Source organism: Candoia aspera, chromosome 3, assembly GCF_035149785.1.
Source record: "Candoia aspera isolate rCanAsp1 chromosome 3, rCanAsp1.hap2, whole genome shotgun sequence".
In the NCBI taxonomy this organism is placed as follows: Eukaryota; Metazoa; Chordata; class Lepidosauria; order Squamata; family Boidae; genus Candoia; species Candoia aspera.
In genome coordinates this window covers 36,077,674-36,096,541 of record NC_086155.1, presented here as the reverse complement: position 1 = coordinate 36,096,541, position 18,868 = coordinate 36,077,674, and the positions used below count along the sequence as shown (strand labels likewise).

The 18,868-nt window shown below is 40.8% G+C and overlaps 1 protein-coding gene across 1 annotated transcript in view; it reads left to right on the top strand.

Moving 5' to 3' along the window:
* Positions 1 to 18,506, top strand: part of IGFN1 (immunoglobulin like and fibronectin type III domain containing 1) — a 44,590-nt gene extending 26,084 nt beyond the window's left edge. Inside the window, exons 14-24 of the mRNA XM_063299819.1 lie at positions 458 to 754; positions 5,491 to 5,790; positions 6,836 to 7,009; positions 8,355 to 8,483; positions 9,676 to 9,978; positions 10,159 to 10,242; positions 10,942 to 11,030; positions 11,673 to 11,868; positions 13,307 to 13,606; positions 14,564 to 14,890; positions 17,709 to 18,506. Of these exons, the coding sequence (XP_063155889.1) occupies positions 458 to 754; positions 5,491 to 5,790; positions 6,836 to 7,009; positions 8,355 to 8,483; positions 9,676 to 9,978; positions 10,159 to 10,242; positions 10,942 to 11,030; positions 11,673 to 11,868; positions 13,307 to 13,606; positions 14,564 to 14,890; positions 17,709 to 17,722 (2,213 nt within the window). The 3' untranslated portion in view covers positions 17,723 to 18,506. The remainder of the gene's footprint in view (positions 1 to 457; positions 755 to 5,490; positions 5,791 to 6,835; positions 7,010 to 8,354; positions 8,484 to 9,675; positions 9,979 to 10,158; positions 10,243 to 10,941; positions 11,031 to 11,672; positions 11,869 to 13,306; positions 13,607 to 14,563; positions 14,891 to 17,708) is intronic.
* Positions 18,507 to 18,868: the final 362 nt, after the last annotated feature.

The following is an 18,868-nucleotide window of genomic DNA, read 5'->3' as shown; positions in this document are numbered from 1 at the left end:
ACAAGAAGACAGATATTAACCAAAAGGGTGCACAAACATGCATATATTATTGAAAAGCGTATTACTGAAAAACTCAATTACATGAGATAAAATTGCTTGCAAAAATATGAATAATGGTAGTGTTTATAAGAGTGTGTATCTTGGAAGAAAAATGATTATCATCACATGAACTTAAAATTTGTGAACTAGGAAGAATAAATGGAGATAAACAAGATTGGAATCATTAGAAACTGGGTAGAATTAAAATTGGGGGGGGGGTGTCACCCGCTCCTAGCTTTCTTTCAGATTTCACGAAGGTTTATTGTGAAAGAATTTAAAAATTCCATGGGTAGTAAAGTTCTGGCAGTCACTCACTGAATATCAAGTTTTGCCAGGTGATGTCTTCAAAAATGGTCAAAAGTAGCAAGCCTTAAATTTTGTTCACATTCAGTGTCTTATTCAAGATGTCGTTTTTCAGATCCTCCAAATGTTGACTCCACACTTCTGGAGAAACTGAAAAAGGAACCTATCGTGGTAAAGGCAGGAAAAAGTACCATGGTCAAGATTCCATTTGAAGGTCGGAAGCCAATCAGAGTAACTTGGTTAAAGGATGACCATGAACTTCTGGATGATGGCAGGATAAACACAGATTCTTCAGACAACTTTACTCGACTCTCTATATCCAGCACCAACCGGAAGGATACTGGGAATTATAAAGTGAAATTAAGGAATGAGTGCGGAAGCTCTGAAGCTCCTCTCAAGCTGGAAGTGATAGGTGAGAGAACCATAGTATTCAAGCAACCAGTTTTATAATATTTAGTTATAAGGAACTCAGATATCATAGGTACTGTTAAAACATTTGTAAATGGAAGAATTTTTATTGCTTCTTCAGGGGAAGCTGGATATAAATAAGTAGATGTGAAATAAAGTATACAATACTTTTGAATATGATCAACAACAGATACAACAAGTTTGCTTATAGCACTATAGTGTACAGCAGTGGTTCTCAAACAGGGCCATATGGCCCCCTGGGGGCCCTAGGATATTTCAAGGGGGCCACAGGTGAAAAACATGCCGAGGAGCCACAGAAAAGCAAAGACCCTGAGAGACTGTAGGACTGTGGTGGGCCTTGGCACAGTAGGCCTTAGGGGTGAAGGGTGACGAGTGTTCTCCAGGCCCCTCTGCCGTGTAGTGGCGCCAAAGAGGTTTTATACCCTGCCAGGTTATCCCCTCCCTGCCTGCTTAGTAAGAGTGGGGGGTGCGGTCATTAAGGGCCCTCTAGTGTGACTGTGGAAACACCTACGCCTTGAGTGAGAGTCAAGGGGTGGTGGAGTAATGGATGGGGTGCCCTCTGCTGACTGGAGAGAGGGGCTGAGCAGGGGGCAGAGTGGATGGAGGGGCGATGGTTGGGTTCTGACAGTTCCAAGAGTGAGAGCTGGTACGCTGGGGGACCCACCATCGCCCTGTGGTTGACTGATTGTATGAATGAATGGGGGGGGGGCCTTAACAAGCGAATGTATGGGCCCAGGGGTGGGAACTGGATCTGTCAGTTCTGGGGGTAGCGGGACAGGTCATGTGATTGAGTTGGTGACAGGCCGGGGAAGTTATGGTGGGAGCCAGAGGGTGGGCCACCTTTGGGGAAGACGCCCCCGGTGTTTGTTACTGGTGGTGTGTTCCAGCCCCCTGTGCTCAAACCCAGGCCCTGGACAGCAGACTCGTGGGGGCCCTGGTCTCTGGCTGTTGCTCCTTAACACCAGGTCAGTTAACAACAAAGCTCCCCTCATATGTGATCTGATCACTGAGGCAGGGGCAGACCTGGCATGTATTACTGAGACCTGGCTGGGCCTGGAAGGAGAAGTGGCTTTGTCAGACATGTGCCCAGTCATGTTTCGGGTTTGGCACCAGCTGAGACACCAGGACAGGGGAAGAGGGGTGGCTGTTGTCATCCAAGAGTCTCTTGTGGCCTTCAGGAGCCCTGCTCCACAAGTGGCGGGCTGTGAGACCCTGTTCTTCAAGTTGGATTCCCAAGAACAGTTGGGAGTGTTGCTACCGTACCAGCCTCCCTGCTGCGTAGCAACCTCCCTGCCTGAGCTGTTGGAGGCCATCTTGGGGTTGGCAGTGGAGTTCCCCAGGCTTATGGTTCTGGGGAACTTCAACCTGCCGTCCCTGGGGCATGCCTCGGAGGCGGCTCGGAAGTTCATGGCCACCATGGCAGCCATGAGCCTGCCTCAGATTATTCGGGACCCAACTTGAGACAGCGGCCTCACCCTGGACTCGATTTTCTTGTCAGAGCAGTGGCAATGTGACCTGAGGGGAGAGTTACAGCTATCCCCATTGTCATGATCAGATCATGTCCTGGTGGCCCTGAGATTCTCCTATGCCACCCCCCTCCACAGGGAGGCAGGACCAATTCGACTGGTCTGCCCCTGGTGACTGATGGACCCAGCAGGGTTTCAGAGGGAGCTGGGGCGGGGGGTCATTTTATTTATTTATTTATTTATTTTTCAAATTTCTATCACCGACCATCTCTCCTGAAAAGGGGACTCTGGGTGACAATCTGCTGCATGGTCCTGAGGATCATACCCGAGGATCTGCTGTATGGTCCAGCAGAGGCCCTGGCTGCTGCCTGGAATAGGGAAGCGGCCGGGGCCTAGGACAGGATCGCGCCTGTGCGGCCTCTCTTGTCCCATCAAACCCAACAGTCCCCATGGTTTACAGAGGAGCTGAGGGTTCTGAAGAGATTAAGAGAAGCCTAGAGCACCACTGGGGGAAGACAAAGACCAAACCCAACACAAACTACAGCCGCTATTAAGGCCTACCTTGTGGCGGTAGGAGCAGCGAAACATCAGTATTTCTCCACTCTTATTGCATCTGCAGAATGCTGCCCAGCGACCCTGTTTAAGGTCACATGATCCCTCCCGGGGAAGGTGAGGTTCAGTGGCCTATCTTCAGGGCTGTGCTGAGGAGTTTTCAGAGCATCTGCAGGATAAAATCACTTGGATCCACTCTAAGTTGGACTTCAAGCATGGGGCAGAGTCTGGGGAGATGCCAAGGGAACAGGCTTACCCTGTTATCTGGGAATAGTTTGATCCTGTTGGGCCCGAGGAAATGGACAGGACCCTCTGGGCTGTAAATGCCACCACCTGTCAATTAGTTCCATGTCCCTACTGGCTAGTGAAAGCTGCCAGAGAGGTGACATGTGGTTGGGTCCAGGCAATGTTTAATGCATCCTTGAGAGAGGGGGTATTTCCAACAGCCTTCAAGGAGGTGCTGGTGCACCCGCTCCTCAAAAAGCCATCACTGGACCCTACTGTTTTAGACAATTTTTATCCAGTCTCCCACCTCCCCTTGGTGGTTGAGAAGGTGGTGGCACTGTAGCTCCAGAGGCTTCTGGATGAAACAGATTATCTAGACCCCTTTCAGTCAAGTTTCAGACCCGGATGTGGGACGGAAATGGCATTGGTCGCACTTATGGATTATCTCTGGTGGGAGAGGGATGGAGGCAGTACATCCATCCTTGCTCTTCTTGACCTCTCAGCAGCTTTCGATACCATCGACCATGGTATCCTTTTGGGTCAGCTCAGGGAGTTGGGGGTGGGTTGTGCAGTCTTGCACTGGTTCACCTCCTTCCTCCAGGGCTGGTCCCAATCGGTGGTGATAGGGAACGAGAGGTCCGACCCTTGGCCCCTCCTTTGTGGGGTGCTGCAGGGCTTGGTACTCTCTCCGCTCCTACATGAAACCACTGGGTGAGATCATCCATCATCATGGGACAAGGTATCATCAGTATGCTGATGATACTCATACATCTCCATCCCGGGTGAAGTAAGTGATGCTGTGACCGTCCTTTCCAAGTGCCTGGAGGCAGTGGGGGTCTGGATGGGGAACAACAGGCTTCAGCTGAACCCTGGTAAGACAGAGTGGCTGTGGGTGGGGGGCTCCTCGGTATCTGGGAATTTAACATCTTTGGTTCTGGATGGGGTGGCACTGCCCCAGACAGACCCAGTGAGGAACTTGGGGGTCCTACTGGACTCATGACTCCTGCTCAAAGAGCAGGTGGCACTCGTAGCCAGGAGGGCCTTTGCACAACTTCATGTTGTGCACTAGTTACACCCTTTCCTGGACTGGGAGGCCCTTTGCATAGTCACTCATGCCCTGGTCATCTCCCATATAGACTACTGTAATGAGCTCTACATGGAGCTACCCTTGAAGAGTATCCGGAAGCTATGCGGCTGCACGAGCAATTATTGGTGCCCCTAGATCGGCACATATTACACCACTGCTTCGCGAGCTGCATTGGGTACCGGTTTGCTTCCGGGTGCAATTCAAGGTGTTGGTTATTACCTTTAAAGCCCTACATGGCACGGGACCAGGGTACCTGAGGGACCACCTCATCCCCATTACATCCATCTGTCACACGCAATCATGCAGAGAGGGCATGTTACAGACCTCGTCTGTAAGAGGGTTCCATCTGGTGGGGTCCAGGAAGTGCACCTTCTCTGCAGTGGCTCCCACCCTTTGGAACATTCTTCCCTCAGAGATAAGGTAGATTCCATCTCTTGTGGCTTTTTGTAAACAACTAAAAATCTGGTTTTGCCACCTCACTTGGGGCAGGAGGGGAAGTAATCACTCCTGGAGATGGTTAGCACCCTAAATGGCCTCTTAGACATATGTGAGTGATTTTCCAACTAGCATCGTCATCTGGATTTTATACTGTATTTATTTTATTATTATATTTGTATTTATACTTTTTATGGTATTTTAATGTTTTATCCTTGTTGTAAACATTAAAATACCATAAAAAGGGGAGATGGGCAGTGGCAAAATTTGATAGATAGATAGATAGATAGATAGATAGATAGATAGATAGATAGATAGATAAAGAAAGTGTAGTATATTTCAAATACTGACTTGCATCAGAAAATGCATCAGTTACTGTCCTATGTCCATATCCAGTAATAGGACCTGGACAGGGGGCTACAGGTGAAAAACAAGGTCAGAAGGGGGCCATGTACAAAAAAAGTTGAGAAACACTGGTGTACAATATATAGTATATATACCATATAGTATACAGTGCTATAGTTATACCAACAATTTTCTCTATACTCTTCCTTTGACCACATGTTTCCTTTGTTTGGCTGTTAGTGTTGCATACTGTTCTTTCTCAGGGAAAGAGGACCTCATACTGGGAACCTGAGATGGAACTTTCTTCCATTTTGGGTAGAATACTTTTGTTTCCCAGATAAAAGAAGATTGCAGTAGTAGGCAGATAAGCAAGAAGAGATGGACAAAAATGAGATGCTAGTATTTGATTCATTAGCATCTGCTTCACTAGTTATGATACAGGGAGCAAATAGTACATTTATAGCATTGTGAGCTCTCTTTTTATAGTTTTTCTGTCTTCAGCCTTAGTATTCACACAAGATGAAGGCCATTGTGTTGATTCTGCCAGCTTCCCTCAAGTGATCATAACAAAGACCTTGTCCATGTTCTCTGTTTTGGTCTTTCATTCAGATAAACCACAATCACCAACAGGACCCATAGAGGTTGTAGACAGTTCCACAAATGGCATAACTATTCAGTGGAAGCCCCCAAAAGATGATGGTGGTAAACCAGTCCAGAGTTATATTATTGAGAGACAACAGGTTGGTAGAAAGACCTGGGTGACACTGGGAAAAACCAGTGGAAGCTGTACTATTTTCACTACCAACAAAGTGGAACATGACACAAGCTATTACTTCAGGGTGAAAGCAGTGAATTCCTTGGGTACTAGTGAGGCCCTGGAATCTGATGAAGTCATGGCTGCCGCAAAAGGTGATTTGTCCCTTTCTTTTTATATGTTTGTCAAACTATTATGACAATGTCTAATGTTCTATCAAAATCCCAAGAATTTGTCATTATTTTAAATGTATTCTACTGCATTTAAAATGCATTCTACTGAATGTGAACATTGCCATTCAATCTCATGAGTACTTTGCACGTATGTATTATTTCTTAAGCATTTCAGGCAATTCATCAGATGCATCATTTTGGCAGTTCTTACAGAAACCTCCTAAGATAATATCAATGTTATTATCCTCACATCTCTATGTTTATGAGGTAAAAATTGACCTGGTAATAGGTGGTTTATTCTCTTTGCTAATATGGAGCCAGTGTATATCAGAATCAATTTTGAACTGATGCTACTTCTTGGGATAGGATGAAACAAAGCCCTTAAATTCACAGTTATAAGCAAAACCTCTATATCTCTTGTCATGGCCAGATCTCTCTCTTATAGTATTGGAAGTCACTGCAGCTGCTCCCCATCACAGGGAGAAAGGACCTATTTGATCAAATCCCCCAGGCATTTGATGGATCCATCCATCAGAGGGAATTTGAGGTGGTTCCTGAGGCTCTGATGCATGATTCAACAGAGGCCCAGTCAATGAAAGGGCAATGATGTCCTTGTATTGGATTACTCCTATGTGGACTCTCCCTGTAAGTGGATCCTGGGGAGTTCCCTGATTTTCAGAAGAACTCCAGAGATGAAATAGCAGAAGAGACTCCTAGGGCATTGCTGGAGGAAAATTCAGGGCAAACCTGACCAAGAATGGCTTAGGATTAAGTATTACCTTATGGCAATAAGATCAACAAAACCTAAGTATTTTTCACTCTAATCACATCTTCAGACAGTCAGCTGGCAGCCATGAGCAAGGTGACCCAGTCCATCTTGCATAAGGGGGGTTGGGAAGAGGAATTTTGTGAGGGCTTTTTGAGGCATCTGTCAATTAAAATCAAATCCTCTCTGAGCTGTTTTTTTAAAAAATGTCTTAGTCTTCTGAAACAACATAATTTTAAAATCTTGGAAAAAATTCCTCAGCTTCTCCGAGCCCTCCTGCTCCACCTAAAATTATCAGTGCCAACAAAGACGCCATCACACTTTCATGGTCTGCACCACGTAAAATAGGGACTTCCCGGATCTTGGGCTACACAATTGAGAAACGCAAGAAGGGCAGCAACATATGGACATCTGTCACTGATTTGCCCATAACAGGTAAATAATTCATAAGTTTCTAACAGAGCAAGGAGGAGGCTAAAAAATTTAATCAAAGGGAATTGGAATACTCACCTATATCTTATAGTTAACAATATAGCTTTGGGAAAGTATATTAGTAAATTAAGTTCTAGTACATGCTGAAATAGATAATAAGTTATTGGACAGATATCACAGGCATCTTCACTTGAAAAAGTTTGGTCTGGGTAGACTTGTCCAAAGAATTGCTTTTTTTCCAGTGGTCTCTAAAAATGAATTTTCCTTCCCTTGTAGGGACTGCCTCTGCAAAGATTAATCAGAATAAAGTATTTGGGTTCAAATCAATTCATACTCCTCCTCTTGGCGGGTATGGGATTGTGATGTTGTCACAAAGGTGAATTTAAGTGGCCAGATACAGTTACATTTACTGTTCAGTCTCTGATTAGCTGGGATTATATAGAGAACAAGAAAGAAATGGCACTAAATACACCATTATATTGGCTCTGTGAATACATATTTCCTACCTCCCACCTTTAAAAAATCTGGAGATTTTTCTTGGGATTATTTGCACCCAGCAGAACTATATTTTTTGTATATATGTTATATCTATCTATCAGCTGTAGTTTAGCACTTTCTTCAACTTCTGCAATCATAGTTTAGTCCCAGTCCCCAATCCCAAAACATGCTTTCTCCCTGCCATTCTGGTCATACTCCTCAGCTACCTTTTACATCTCTATGTCTATTGGATCTTAAAGTCAGAAGATCACTGATGATCAGATAGATAATAATGTGTTAAAGTCATAGTAGAAGTTTCCTATTTGTGTAACTGTCCCCTCCCCCACCAATCTTGGAGACTATTTTTACATTTCTGTTTCAATAATCACAACACTGAAATGCTATTATTCTTCTATTTCTATGGTACATCGATGCTACAGAATCTTATTTATTATTCCCCAGCTTTAAATTTATTGCAATTTGGTCAGAATGGATCGTAAGAATCAGATGCAAAGAATATAGAATATTGTTGTTATCTGATCAGGAAAGTTGTAATTCTGTATGACAAAGGAGTTATATTTCATTCCGACCTTAGAATCCAAAGAAAGACACCTTTAGGAAAACAGCTTGCAACCCAGCTTCATAGATAAGTCAATATGCATAGATATTTCTTACTTGGCCAGTTTTTTCCTCTTTATTAAATTCAAAACACCTCACAATAAACCAAAGGTGAAAAATATACTTCAATTAATTTCAAGTATTAGAGAAGTATGTGGTCTAAGTTAACAGAATAATTACAAACCCAATTAGACACACACACACACACACACACACGAGTATATATGATGAAACTAACCCATTTATGCTATAGACAAGAAATATACAGTGAATAATTTGAAGGAGGGACTGCAGTATGAATTCCGTGTGGCTGCCATCAATAATGCAGGCGTGGGTGAGGCCAGTGCACCTTCAGAAGCTGTTTGTGCTCAAGATCCTATGAGTAAGTGGTTTAGTTCCTCTTTTATATTTATTTCTTTATTATTCAGTATTTATGTCTGCTATTTCCCATACAACTGTGTCTTTAAGCAGTTTACAATAAACAGTTTATTGGCCATGGCACTGAAAAACTGCAAAGGTAGTAAATGGATAGAAAGAGATATTTCACACAAAGTAGTGGCATGCGATTACTTCTCTCACAGGTATGTGCTAAAAGGAAAAGTCCCTTACAAAAGCATTGTGCATTTCTCCAGAAAGTTCCCTTAACCCACACTTTGCTGGTTTAAGCATCCCAGGGTAGTTTCTCCATTTCTAGAAGGGTCTCTTCTGAAACAGTTCTCAGTGTTCTGGATACTGTCAAAGGCACTCTCCACCTTAAACATTCCTACTCTTCCAAAGGACAGGATAATCATTAACCACATTCTTGAGGAATTGGTCAGGAGATGTATGAGTGAACAAATACTATATACCAAATAATTGTAATGATTTCCTATTCAAAATCACTATCAGACTCACACAAGGCTTTCATGGATATCTGATTTAACAATGAATAGTATGCAGGATCACAAGCAAAGCTGAGAATAGTAAAAGCGTGGGATGTCTCCCAATAAAACCCCAAGCAACTCCCAGTCCCTCCCCCCATGTCAGCACAATTCCATGCCCCAGGTGCCCCTAACGGTTCATGCCGGTCGCGGGAAACGTCCTTGGCAGGGCGACATAACCCAAACATGCATTTGTCATTCTTCACTCCTCGCATCGCAGCCTGATACAAGGAACAGGAGCAGCCCCCTCCCGTACAAGAACTTGTGTCAGCACCATGGCATGGGAACCCGTTACGATGTTTTCCAGGGACATTGGGACAGGAACCGTGACAATAATAATGTACTGTAACTGGCAATCTATATATAAAATTGAATTTGCCTGGCTGCTGTTGAATAGATGATATTGGGTTTTCAGTAAATTGTAATGCAGAAGCTATTCCATAGGCAGTAGGACAAAGTCAGTTACTAATAGAAAATGTACTGTGGTGAGGGAAAGAAAGAATGAAGAACAGGGATTTCTGCTGGTTTTTAGTAGACCAATACGCTACAAAGAGTTAATAGAGCAAAGGGGAACAATGGGAAACAGAATGTAAAGAAAGTAACTCCAAAATGTTATTGAAATTTAGACATATCATTTAATATACCTCTTTCCAGAACCTCCAGGTCCAGTGAAGGATCTAAAAGTGGTTAATGCTGACTACTGTAGCATCTCCTTATCATGGATGAAACCAGGTTCAGCAGAAGGAAGTTATGTCAAAGGATATATTGTTGAGATTCGACACTCTGATACTCTGAAATGGACCCGGTGTAATGCTCTCCCAATACCAACAACTACATATACAGTTAGAGGACTAAAAGCCCGGGAGACATATTTCCTACGTGTGAGAGCAATTAGTGATGGTGGTCTGGGTGACCCAACTGAAATTGATACTTGTGTCCAGGCAGTACCTCCTCCTGGTGAGTCAAACTATGTAATTTCTGCTTTGGAAATTAAACATTTATAGAGATAATTCTGGAATATCTTATTTATATGAAATTCTATGACTGCTACTTCTATTTACATGAATTTATATTAAAAGAATAGTGAAAGGAGAAAGAAAAGCATATGAAATCTATGATATAGCTGTTGTTTAACAGGTGGGCAAGAGGCTGGAGAACAAAATGATTTGATTCAATGTAATGAGGATGAGGAGAGAAAGGTCAGTTCCAGTGGAGGACCAGGTAAGTTGAGGATAGTCCTATAAATTAATTATTAAAGAATTAGGTTTTATAGAGGAACTTGAAGGAGAAAAGGAAACAACTTGATAAATCATAGATGGCAGCTGTTTTAGAAGGATCTAGAAAAGGCTAGCATTATTAAAAGAAAACAGAAGGAGACTTCTGAAAGAAAGCCAGAACCAAAGGACATTGTGTCCAGTACAATGCAGAGAGAACTGGAGAGGACACATCACAGTTAAATTGAAGAAGAAACTAAAGAAGAATATTTGGGACAAATTTAGACCAACTGTCATACTTAGAGCATTTCCCAGCTTGAAACCCTCAAGATGTATTGGATTATAGTCCTCATCATTCATGGCTTTGGAAAGTATTTTAACGGAGATTATTGCAGATGCCTGCACCTGACTCTGAAGAAAAGACATAGCATTGCTCTTCCCAGTAATATTTAACAAGTGTAAAAGGGTCATATATTTAACTTATTTTTTTCACAATGATTTTAAAATCAAATGGGATGTTAGATAATTTGAGAAGGTGATACCCAGCTGTTGTGCATACTTCTTAGATGGTGAAACATGTGTGGGTCCTGTAGAATTTGCCGTGGGGAGTGGGTTGAACATTTTATATACAGTATTGCAATTACAGTACTGAACTATACAATATGATACCAAAACTTTATTTACTTATTTACTTACTTATTTCCAGTTTATCCCAAGTTCTTAGTGAAGGATACTGTTGAAAGCTTCATGAATGTGAAAGCAGGGGATGCCATTCATGTGCGTATTCCTTTTGAAGTAAGTGTAGTCTTTGCAGGAAATTTATCATATAAGAAAACTGTGCTTTCTTATATGTCAGCAAATGTAGCTATGTAGAGATCTGGCATTTCTTTAAAAATCAATTTTTATATGTTACTTTACAGTAATCCTTGAAATTAAAGAGAAGCTATCACCATTCGAACCATTTTCCATGGCATCACAACATATTTGCTAGAAAACAAGTTATCTCATTTAGACTTACTTCTAATTAAAGAAACTTATGACTGAGTTGCTAGTGACAATGCATTAAAAATCTGTGTGCGTGTGCATTAAATTATCTTTTTTTAGAGGAAGCCTTCCATGCTTGGAATTCTAGATTTTGTCTGTGGAACATTCCTTTGCTGATATAAGTGAATCAAGACACTCTTGTTTTTCCTATCTAAGTTTAAGCACCTATAAGCTCACTTCAATATGAATGGAAGAAAGTAGGGTCATATCTCCAGTCTGTCCATCATCAACTGCTATTATGCCACAGTAAAGAAAAAAGAAGTAGAGAAGCAACATAGTACAAACTGTTATATTGAAGTTGGCCACTTCTGACCTATATTTTAAAAAAAAAACACTGCCGTGTATACGCATTAAAATCAAGCCTGGGTTTAATGTCTTTTTCCTGTTTATCAGGCATCCCCATCTCCTGAAGCGGTTTGGCTGAAAGATGGGCTTTCTCTGCCAACAAAGGCCACAATTGCCACCACAGAAAGACTGAGCCAACTCATCATACCAAAAGCTGAGCTTTCTGACAGTGGACATTATGGTATCAGCCTCCAAACTGAGCATGGGAAAAAGGAAACATTCAGCTTCCTAGTCCAAGTCCTAGGTAAAGATCATACAAGGGAATTTGCAACTACATATGTACTGCTTGTGATCATCTCTCCTCACCTGGAAAACCAGTCAAATATCATAATACTCCTTAAATAACAACCCAATCAGCACAAAGAGCACCAGCTATGCATTGCCCATAATTGCATACAGGCCATAGGACATTTAGAAGTTGCACATCAGCATATCTAGCTGTGCCAAAAAAAGGGTCACGAAACAGATAGCATGAAAAGCCTTTTTGGATAACTGTCAGCAATGGAATCAGACACCTACTGCAAGCATTCAGTCTGACAGCCCATTCATCTGCAGTTCACAAAAACAGCTGTACCGACTGTCAACAGGTATTTCTGTCAAAGAGGCAAAGTTGGCACAGTTGGCTCCTCTGGTGGGAGGAGATGGGCAGTGACAAATTTGATAAAGTAAGTAAGTAAGTAAGTAAGTAAGTAAGTAAGTAAGTAAGTAAGTAAGTAAGTAAGCAGATAGATAGATAGATAGATAGATAGATAGATAGATAGATAGATAGATAGATAGATAGATAGATAGATAGATAAATTGGCTTCTTTCCATATGAAACTCCAAGCTGAGGTTGCCTATTTTATAGAGAGCCTTTGCCCATTCAGATTAGATTGGAAGTGACTTGCCATCTACTACAACATCACTGTGAAGATTTTGAGACTGTTACTTGCCTCACCCTTTAAGAAGTGATCAAGTAGCTAATTAAAATAAAGACTATGGTAACTTGTTGTAAACAATACTTTGAAGCCATATGAAAATAGTCAGTCATACAGACAACATAGGCAGAAGTCATACAGAAACATATTTTTAATAGGAATGAAGTTTAGTTCACCCTAAATTTTGTACCTTCCATATGGATTGGGATCAGAGCTCTCAGAAATTCCTGTCCATACTATCTGGGAATTCTGAGAATTGCAGCTCCAACACATCTGACAGATACAAGGTTGAAAAGGCCTGACTTACTATGTTCAAGAGAAGAAAGTGGCAGTTTTATCAAATATCTTATTTTCTCTTTTAATCACGGCAAATATCAAGTCTTAATACCAGATTTACAGTTCATATTAACCCTATCAAGATTGGTTCCCCATAACTTACTTTTGCCTGAGAATAGTAGATGAGACCAAGTTGGTCATACCCTTCCTTATGCCATGTTGCTGGCTTCATTTAGATGGCAAATATGTGCTGAAGCTTACTTGTAAAAGTGCCTCAGGTGATTTAAAGCATTGAAAAACAGGACATAACAGCTGAAGAGAGCTATTTTTATCTGATTAACTCCATCAAGAGGAATCTTCAGGATGAGAGACTGAGGACCTCTCTTCATTCCTCAATATACTTACATCCTTTCTATTCCATATATAATCAAATTGCTCCACTTTAGAAACACTTTAGAAATTCTTCCTGGTTTTGGTTTTATTTTGCAGATATTCCAGAGTCTCCTGGTCCTATACAACTCATTGAGAAGGTCCCTGGGACAGTGACTCTGATATGGGAGCCCTCACCAACAGAGAAGAGAGAGAGTAACCTAACCTATGTGGTCATGAGATGCGATGCCAGCAAAGGATCATGGCAAATGGTGGCTGACCACATCTACACCAACAAATATACTGCTGTAAATTTTATCCCAGGTCGGGAATATTTCTTCAGAGTTCTGGCAAAAAATTGTATAGGGTTCAGCAAGCCTTCTGAAACAGTGAAGCCTTGGACTGTTCAAAAAGAAAAAGGTAAATATAGATAAGTTTAATTAGGGGAGCTGTGCATGCTTCAAAAACAGCATCTCTATTCATTAAAGTGCATTTTTATGTGAGCCTGGAAAAAGATGCTGTTGCTTTAATAAATCAAATTATTAAAGCAGTTCATCTCTAATATGACTCTTAAAACAGCATCCTTTTCAGGCTTGGGTTTATGTGGATTCACTGTATCATAAATGAAACCATGTGCAGTATGACCTGGAGTATTCCTAAGGCAAGTTTAGGGTATCTAGTATCTTCCTAATATTGGACAAGTTTTGATCATTTGGCATGTTCGCTGGAACTTCAGTACAAAGTGACCAGTCAGCACTTCCCAGATTAACAATCTCCAATCTGGGTTCCTCTAGCTGTGCTGTGACTCCAGTGACTACAATTCCCAGCCAAAGTAGCCAACTTTCTGGCTGGGAATTCTAGGGGTTAAACTGCCTGTACATTTAGAAGGAATTAGATTGGGGAAGGCTTTTTAGAGAAAAGTGCTGATTGACATGTAACTGCGATTTGTATGTAACTGTGTAATTAAGATTTCACACTGCTCCAAAATATCAACATGCATTTTTAAAATGCATATTTTGTGAAATGGGTACTTTAGAAATGTGTATTTGGGATAATGCATGTTTTAAAAAGTGTATTTTAAGAGAAACTATGTTCAACAACCTATTTATAAATATAGATGAAAATATGATGTTATAAATTGAAGATAAATATAGAATAATACTGGAATGGACTTACATGGTTTATTGATGGAGGTCCAGTACTTTTCCTAATAGGATCAGAAATCGCAGATAATTGATTGTAATTCATCATTATTAAGCCAATACTGCCAACTGTATGTCAAGTAGAAATAACAGTGAAATATAGGGTATAAGGATTGTCTCTTAATTATTAACTTAATCTTTTATTCCCCTGGTTTTATTTTTGCACCTCTTTCAGATAAACCTGAAATCAGACTTCCAAGATATAGGGGGATCAACCGAGCTCAGCCTCCAAGATTTCTTGTCCAACTGAAACCACATGTGGTGAATTCAGGATTTGACTGTCACATGAGTTGTGCTGTGACTGGATATCCAGCCCCTCAGGTCACTTGGTACAAGGGTAACAAGAATCTCTCTCAGGATCCTTCCTTCCTCTGCAAAAATGATTTTGGGGTCTGCTCCCTTATGATCCCAAGAGTCACACCATTAGATGGTGGCCAATACAAGGTGGTGGCTATCAATGAACTAGGCCAAGCAATCAACAAAGCTGAACTAACTGTGAAAGGTAAAAATTAAAAGGTAGCTGAAGTCCACTTCTCACATGAAATAGTGGATGTATTTTGCTCCAAATTAGAATCTTTTCATGAATCCAGCTATTAATCTAAGATGACAATATTTGAAAAGTAGTGATAAGAAATGGGTAAGGCTCATGACAAAAGGATCATGGCTCAACATAAGAATAAATTCAGTTCCAGTAATTACTTTGTTCATTTCCCAATTCCTCTCTCCAAGGTCAGTCATTAAAAGAATTTCTGATGAGGGCCTTTGACTCCACCATCAATGATGACTTAATCATCAGTGGCAATGGTCCTCCAAAAATAATAAGAAATGCAAATGACTTATTTCTTCTGAGTTTGCAAAATAAATGTGAGCATGGGAAGAAATGTCAGAATCTTTTTCTCCCAAATGCATGTGTGCATGTGTATATGCGTATATGCATGTGTGTGTGTGTGTGTGTACACACACACTATATACTATATATACTCTATATATACTATATACATATATACATATGTATATATGTACAGTATATATGTATATATATATATATACATACACATACATGCATACATACATACATACATACATACATAGTCCCTTCTAACTCCAATCTGTGCTGTTAGGCATTCATGCACCGTTGTTAGTTTCTTTAGCCAATAGGTGTGGATCATGTCCAGGCCAGGTGCTGTCCAGCTCTTCATGTTCTTGACCCGCTGTTGGATGTCTGCTACTGTGACAGTGACTGGTTCCTGCTCTGGGATATTTCTGTGGTCTGCTCTCAGGTCCTGCAGCCACTTTGCACTGGTGTTATGTGTCTTCTCTGTCTCCCATATGTTCTTCCAGTACTGTTCAGTTTCTGCTGTTGGTGGCTTTGCTGTTACTGTGTTGTTGCCCTGCAGCTGGGAGTACACCTTGGATAGTTCTTTGGCAAACAGAGCATTTATCTTCTCAGCCTCTGCTTCTCTAGTGTATCTCCTTAGCCTGGTAGCCAATGCTGTGAGCCTTTGTTTAGCAGTCTCTAGGGCACCAATCGAAGCAAGGACTCCACAGTCTCTACGGCTTCCGATGGAATCAGGCCCTTGTATTTTTTCAGTATCCAAGTCTTATCCTTAATCTCCACACCCTTCTATAGTTCCACAAGTTGGGTAACTTCTCTCTGAGTTGTCTTGATCTTATCCTCCAACCTCATTTTCTGGGGGTTATATACTGCATTCTTCTTGATCGTGTAGCCAAGCATCTCCAGGATTACAGTGGCTATGGTGTATACAAGATGGATGGATGATATTCTAGAGCGTATACAAGATGGATGGATGATATTCTAGAGGTGACGGACTCGTCCCTAGGGAAGCTGGAGGTGTTGACGACCTACAGGAAGTTCTGGCATGGGCTGGTCCATGAAGTCACGAAGAGTCGGAAGCGACTAAATGAATAAACAACATAATGTATACTACTTCATTGGTTTGAGTTATGGTGGTAGTAGCGATTATGGTGAGGGCTGTATTGGCATCTTCTAGCATACTATCTGATGGTACTTCTCCGTTGAAACTTGGTAATCAATCTCAAGAGTTATCCATGATCTTATACCTCATATCAGGTGCTGTGCTCTGTAATGGAGGGAGTGGCAGTGAGGTTTCAGCTTCAGGGGTTGGCTGCACCTCCAGTTGTTCTTCCAGGTCTTCTTGAGTCTGGGATGTAAAGTGTAGTTGGTCTATCTCAAGTTGTGAGAGCAGCTTCCTCTTCACTATTTTGAAATGTTGGGTAACTATCTGTTTCTCAGTTAGTGTGGATGCAGGTCTTCTGTCCAACCATAGTTCCCTCATGCATTTCTTATATCCCCTCTCATTAGGTCTACTGTTGTAGTAGCATTCCATCAATTCCAGGTTCTCTTGTCTTGTCCATGTATGGTTTGTTCCAATAGCCCACTTATCAGATTGTCCTGGGTCCCCAAATCTGGCACAGACCTTGTTAATCCAGGCGACATCCGAGCCGGCATGACTCTCTTAGTTTATGTCACTTTCATATTCGAGGTAGGCAGGTGAAGCATTAGGGGGTCTTTGCCCAAGGACCCCTACTGGTAAGGTAGGTACCAGCCGGGATTTGAACCCTGGTCTCCCATGTCAAAGGGTGGCATTCTAATCACTATGCTATCCAGCTGCTTGATATCTCTGTCTGTCTGTCTGTCTATCTGTCTATCTTCTTTCTTTTGAAATTAATTAGCTATTTAAAATGTTTAGTTTTCCTTGATTGCACCTTTGAAGTAAATCTGGATTGGAAAAGTTATTCTGATAATCTCAAGGCTAAACTGTCCTGATATTAGTTGATGCCATTGGCATCTGCATAAAGAATGCCAATGGCATCAATACCCCAACTATGGTGGGGTATTGGTACCATGCCAATTATTATTGGAGAATGAGCAAATATGAGATTAATTAACCCTTTTCATATGTTGAAGTTCTTGGTGGGAAAAGCCCTCTTATAAAACTAGTGTTTGCTTTGAAGAAAGATCACCAGTGTTCTTAAAATTAATATCTCAAGCCAGAGAGAGGGAACCTCAAGAGTTAGTTAGATTACATGAGATCCCATCAGCCCTAGCTATCATGAGAAGATAATTGAATACTTTATGGAATATTACAGAAAATTTGCTAGCTTAAGAGGTTTAGGATGCTTAGCAGCTTGATAATTTTAAGTAATTTATAGATTTTATCCCATTTTTCTAATAACAAGTTCAATATATGTAATCATCTTTTTGTTCATTTCTTTAATGTATATAAAAATCTGAAATGTTCAACTATATTTCTCTCTGTTTTTTTCTCCTATAGAAGAACATACCTATTAGTATAGTCTGCACTGAACCAGCTTCACACAGCCTGCAGCATAATAATGGCTTCCTGTAGAAGTAGCTGTGTGACCAATAAATACAGATTTATTCTTACATCACAGTTCTGAAGGATTGGCCTACTTAGTGCCACAAGTATAAGGAAAACAGCAACTTTTCTTTCCTGCTATCTTCCACAATATGAAAGCTTTCTAAAATATGCACACAGTTATTCCAAATAGAAGGGACAGCATCCAAATATATCATGGACTTCAATGGAAACTAATGGAAAGTCAGAAGTATGAGTGGAGAAGAATCATCATCCATCATGATGGGTCACAGCAACAAAGCCATTCATTCAACCAGACATAACAGGTTACTTAGGTAGATCCAGAGTGCCGCAACCCCCCCACCCCCAGCAGAAAGTTATTCTGGAATTCAAATGCTTTGGTTCTACCCACAATGATTCTGCTGGAAACTATGATCTATGTATCTTTTAGAATTTTAAATGTTTGGAAAACTTTCTTCTAGAAGAATAGCAAGGCTTATAAGATATATTTCATTAGCTTCAAAAGTTGCTTTAGTTATACCTAACTTTGTATTTAATTGCAGAAAGATTAAAAAGTAATGGAAGACAAGAGTATAAAGCGGCTGAAAATTTTCATCAGTATTTTATTTATTTATTTTGAGCTGACAATGTTAGCTTCATCAAAAGAATCAAAATAAGACTATGTTTTAGCTGTTTCTGGAGACAGAGTTGCATTCTGATTGTTTCCCAAATGTCTCAATAAAATAACATCCCTTATCCAGGAAAGTGTTGTTACGTTTTTTAGTAAGTTATGAATTTAGTTCCCTTTTTTTAAATTGTGCAGTTAACTATCTTTGCATAGGATATCTTAAATCAGAATAACAAGAGTTATAGAAAGCCAAGAGAAATATTTTCTTTCTTTCTTTCTTTCTTTCTTTCTTTCTTTCTTTCTTTCTTTTTCTTTCTTTCTTTCTTTTTCATTCATTCATTCATTCATTCATTCATTTGATTTATATAGCTGCCCATCTCACAATAGCAACTATAAGTGGCTTACAACTTTTGCAAACATCACAACAACTTTATATATAAAACATAAACAACAGCTGAGGAACCAGAGCAATCTAAACAAACAACAAATC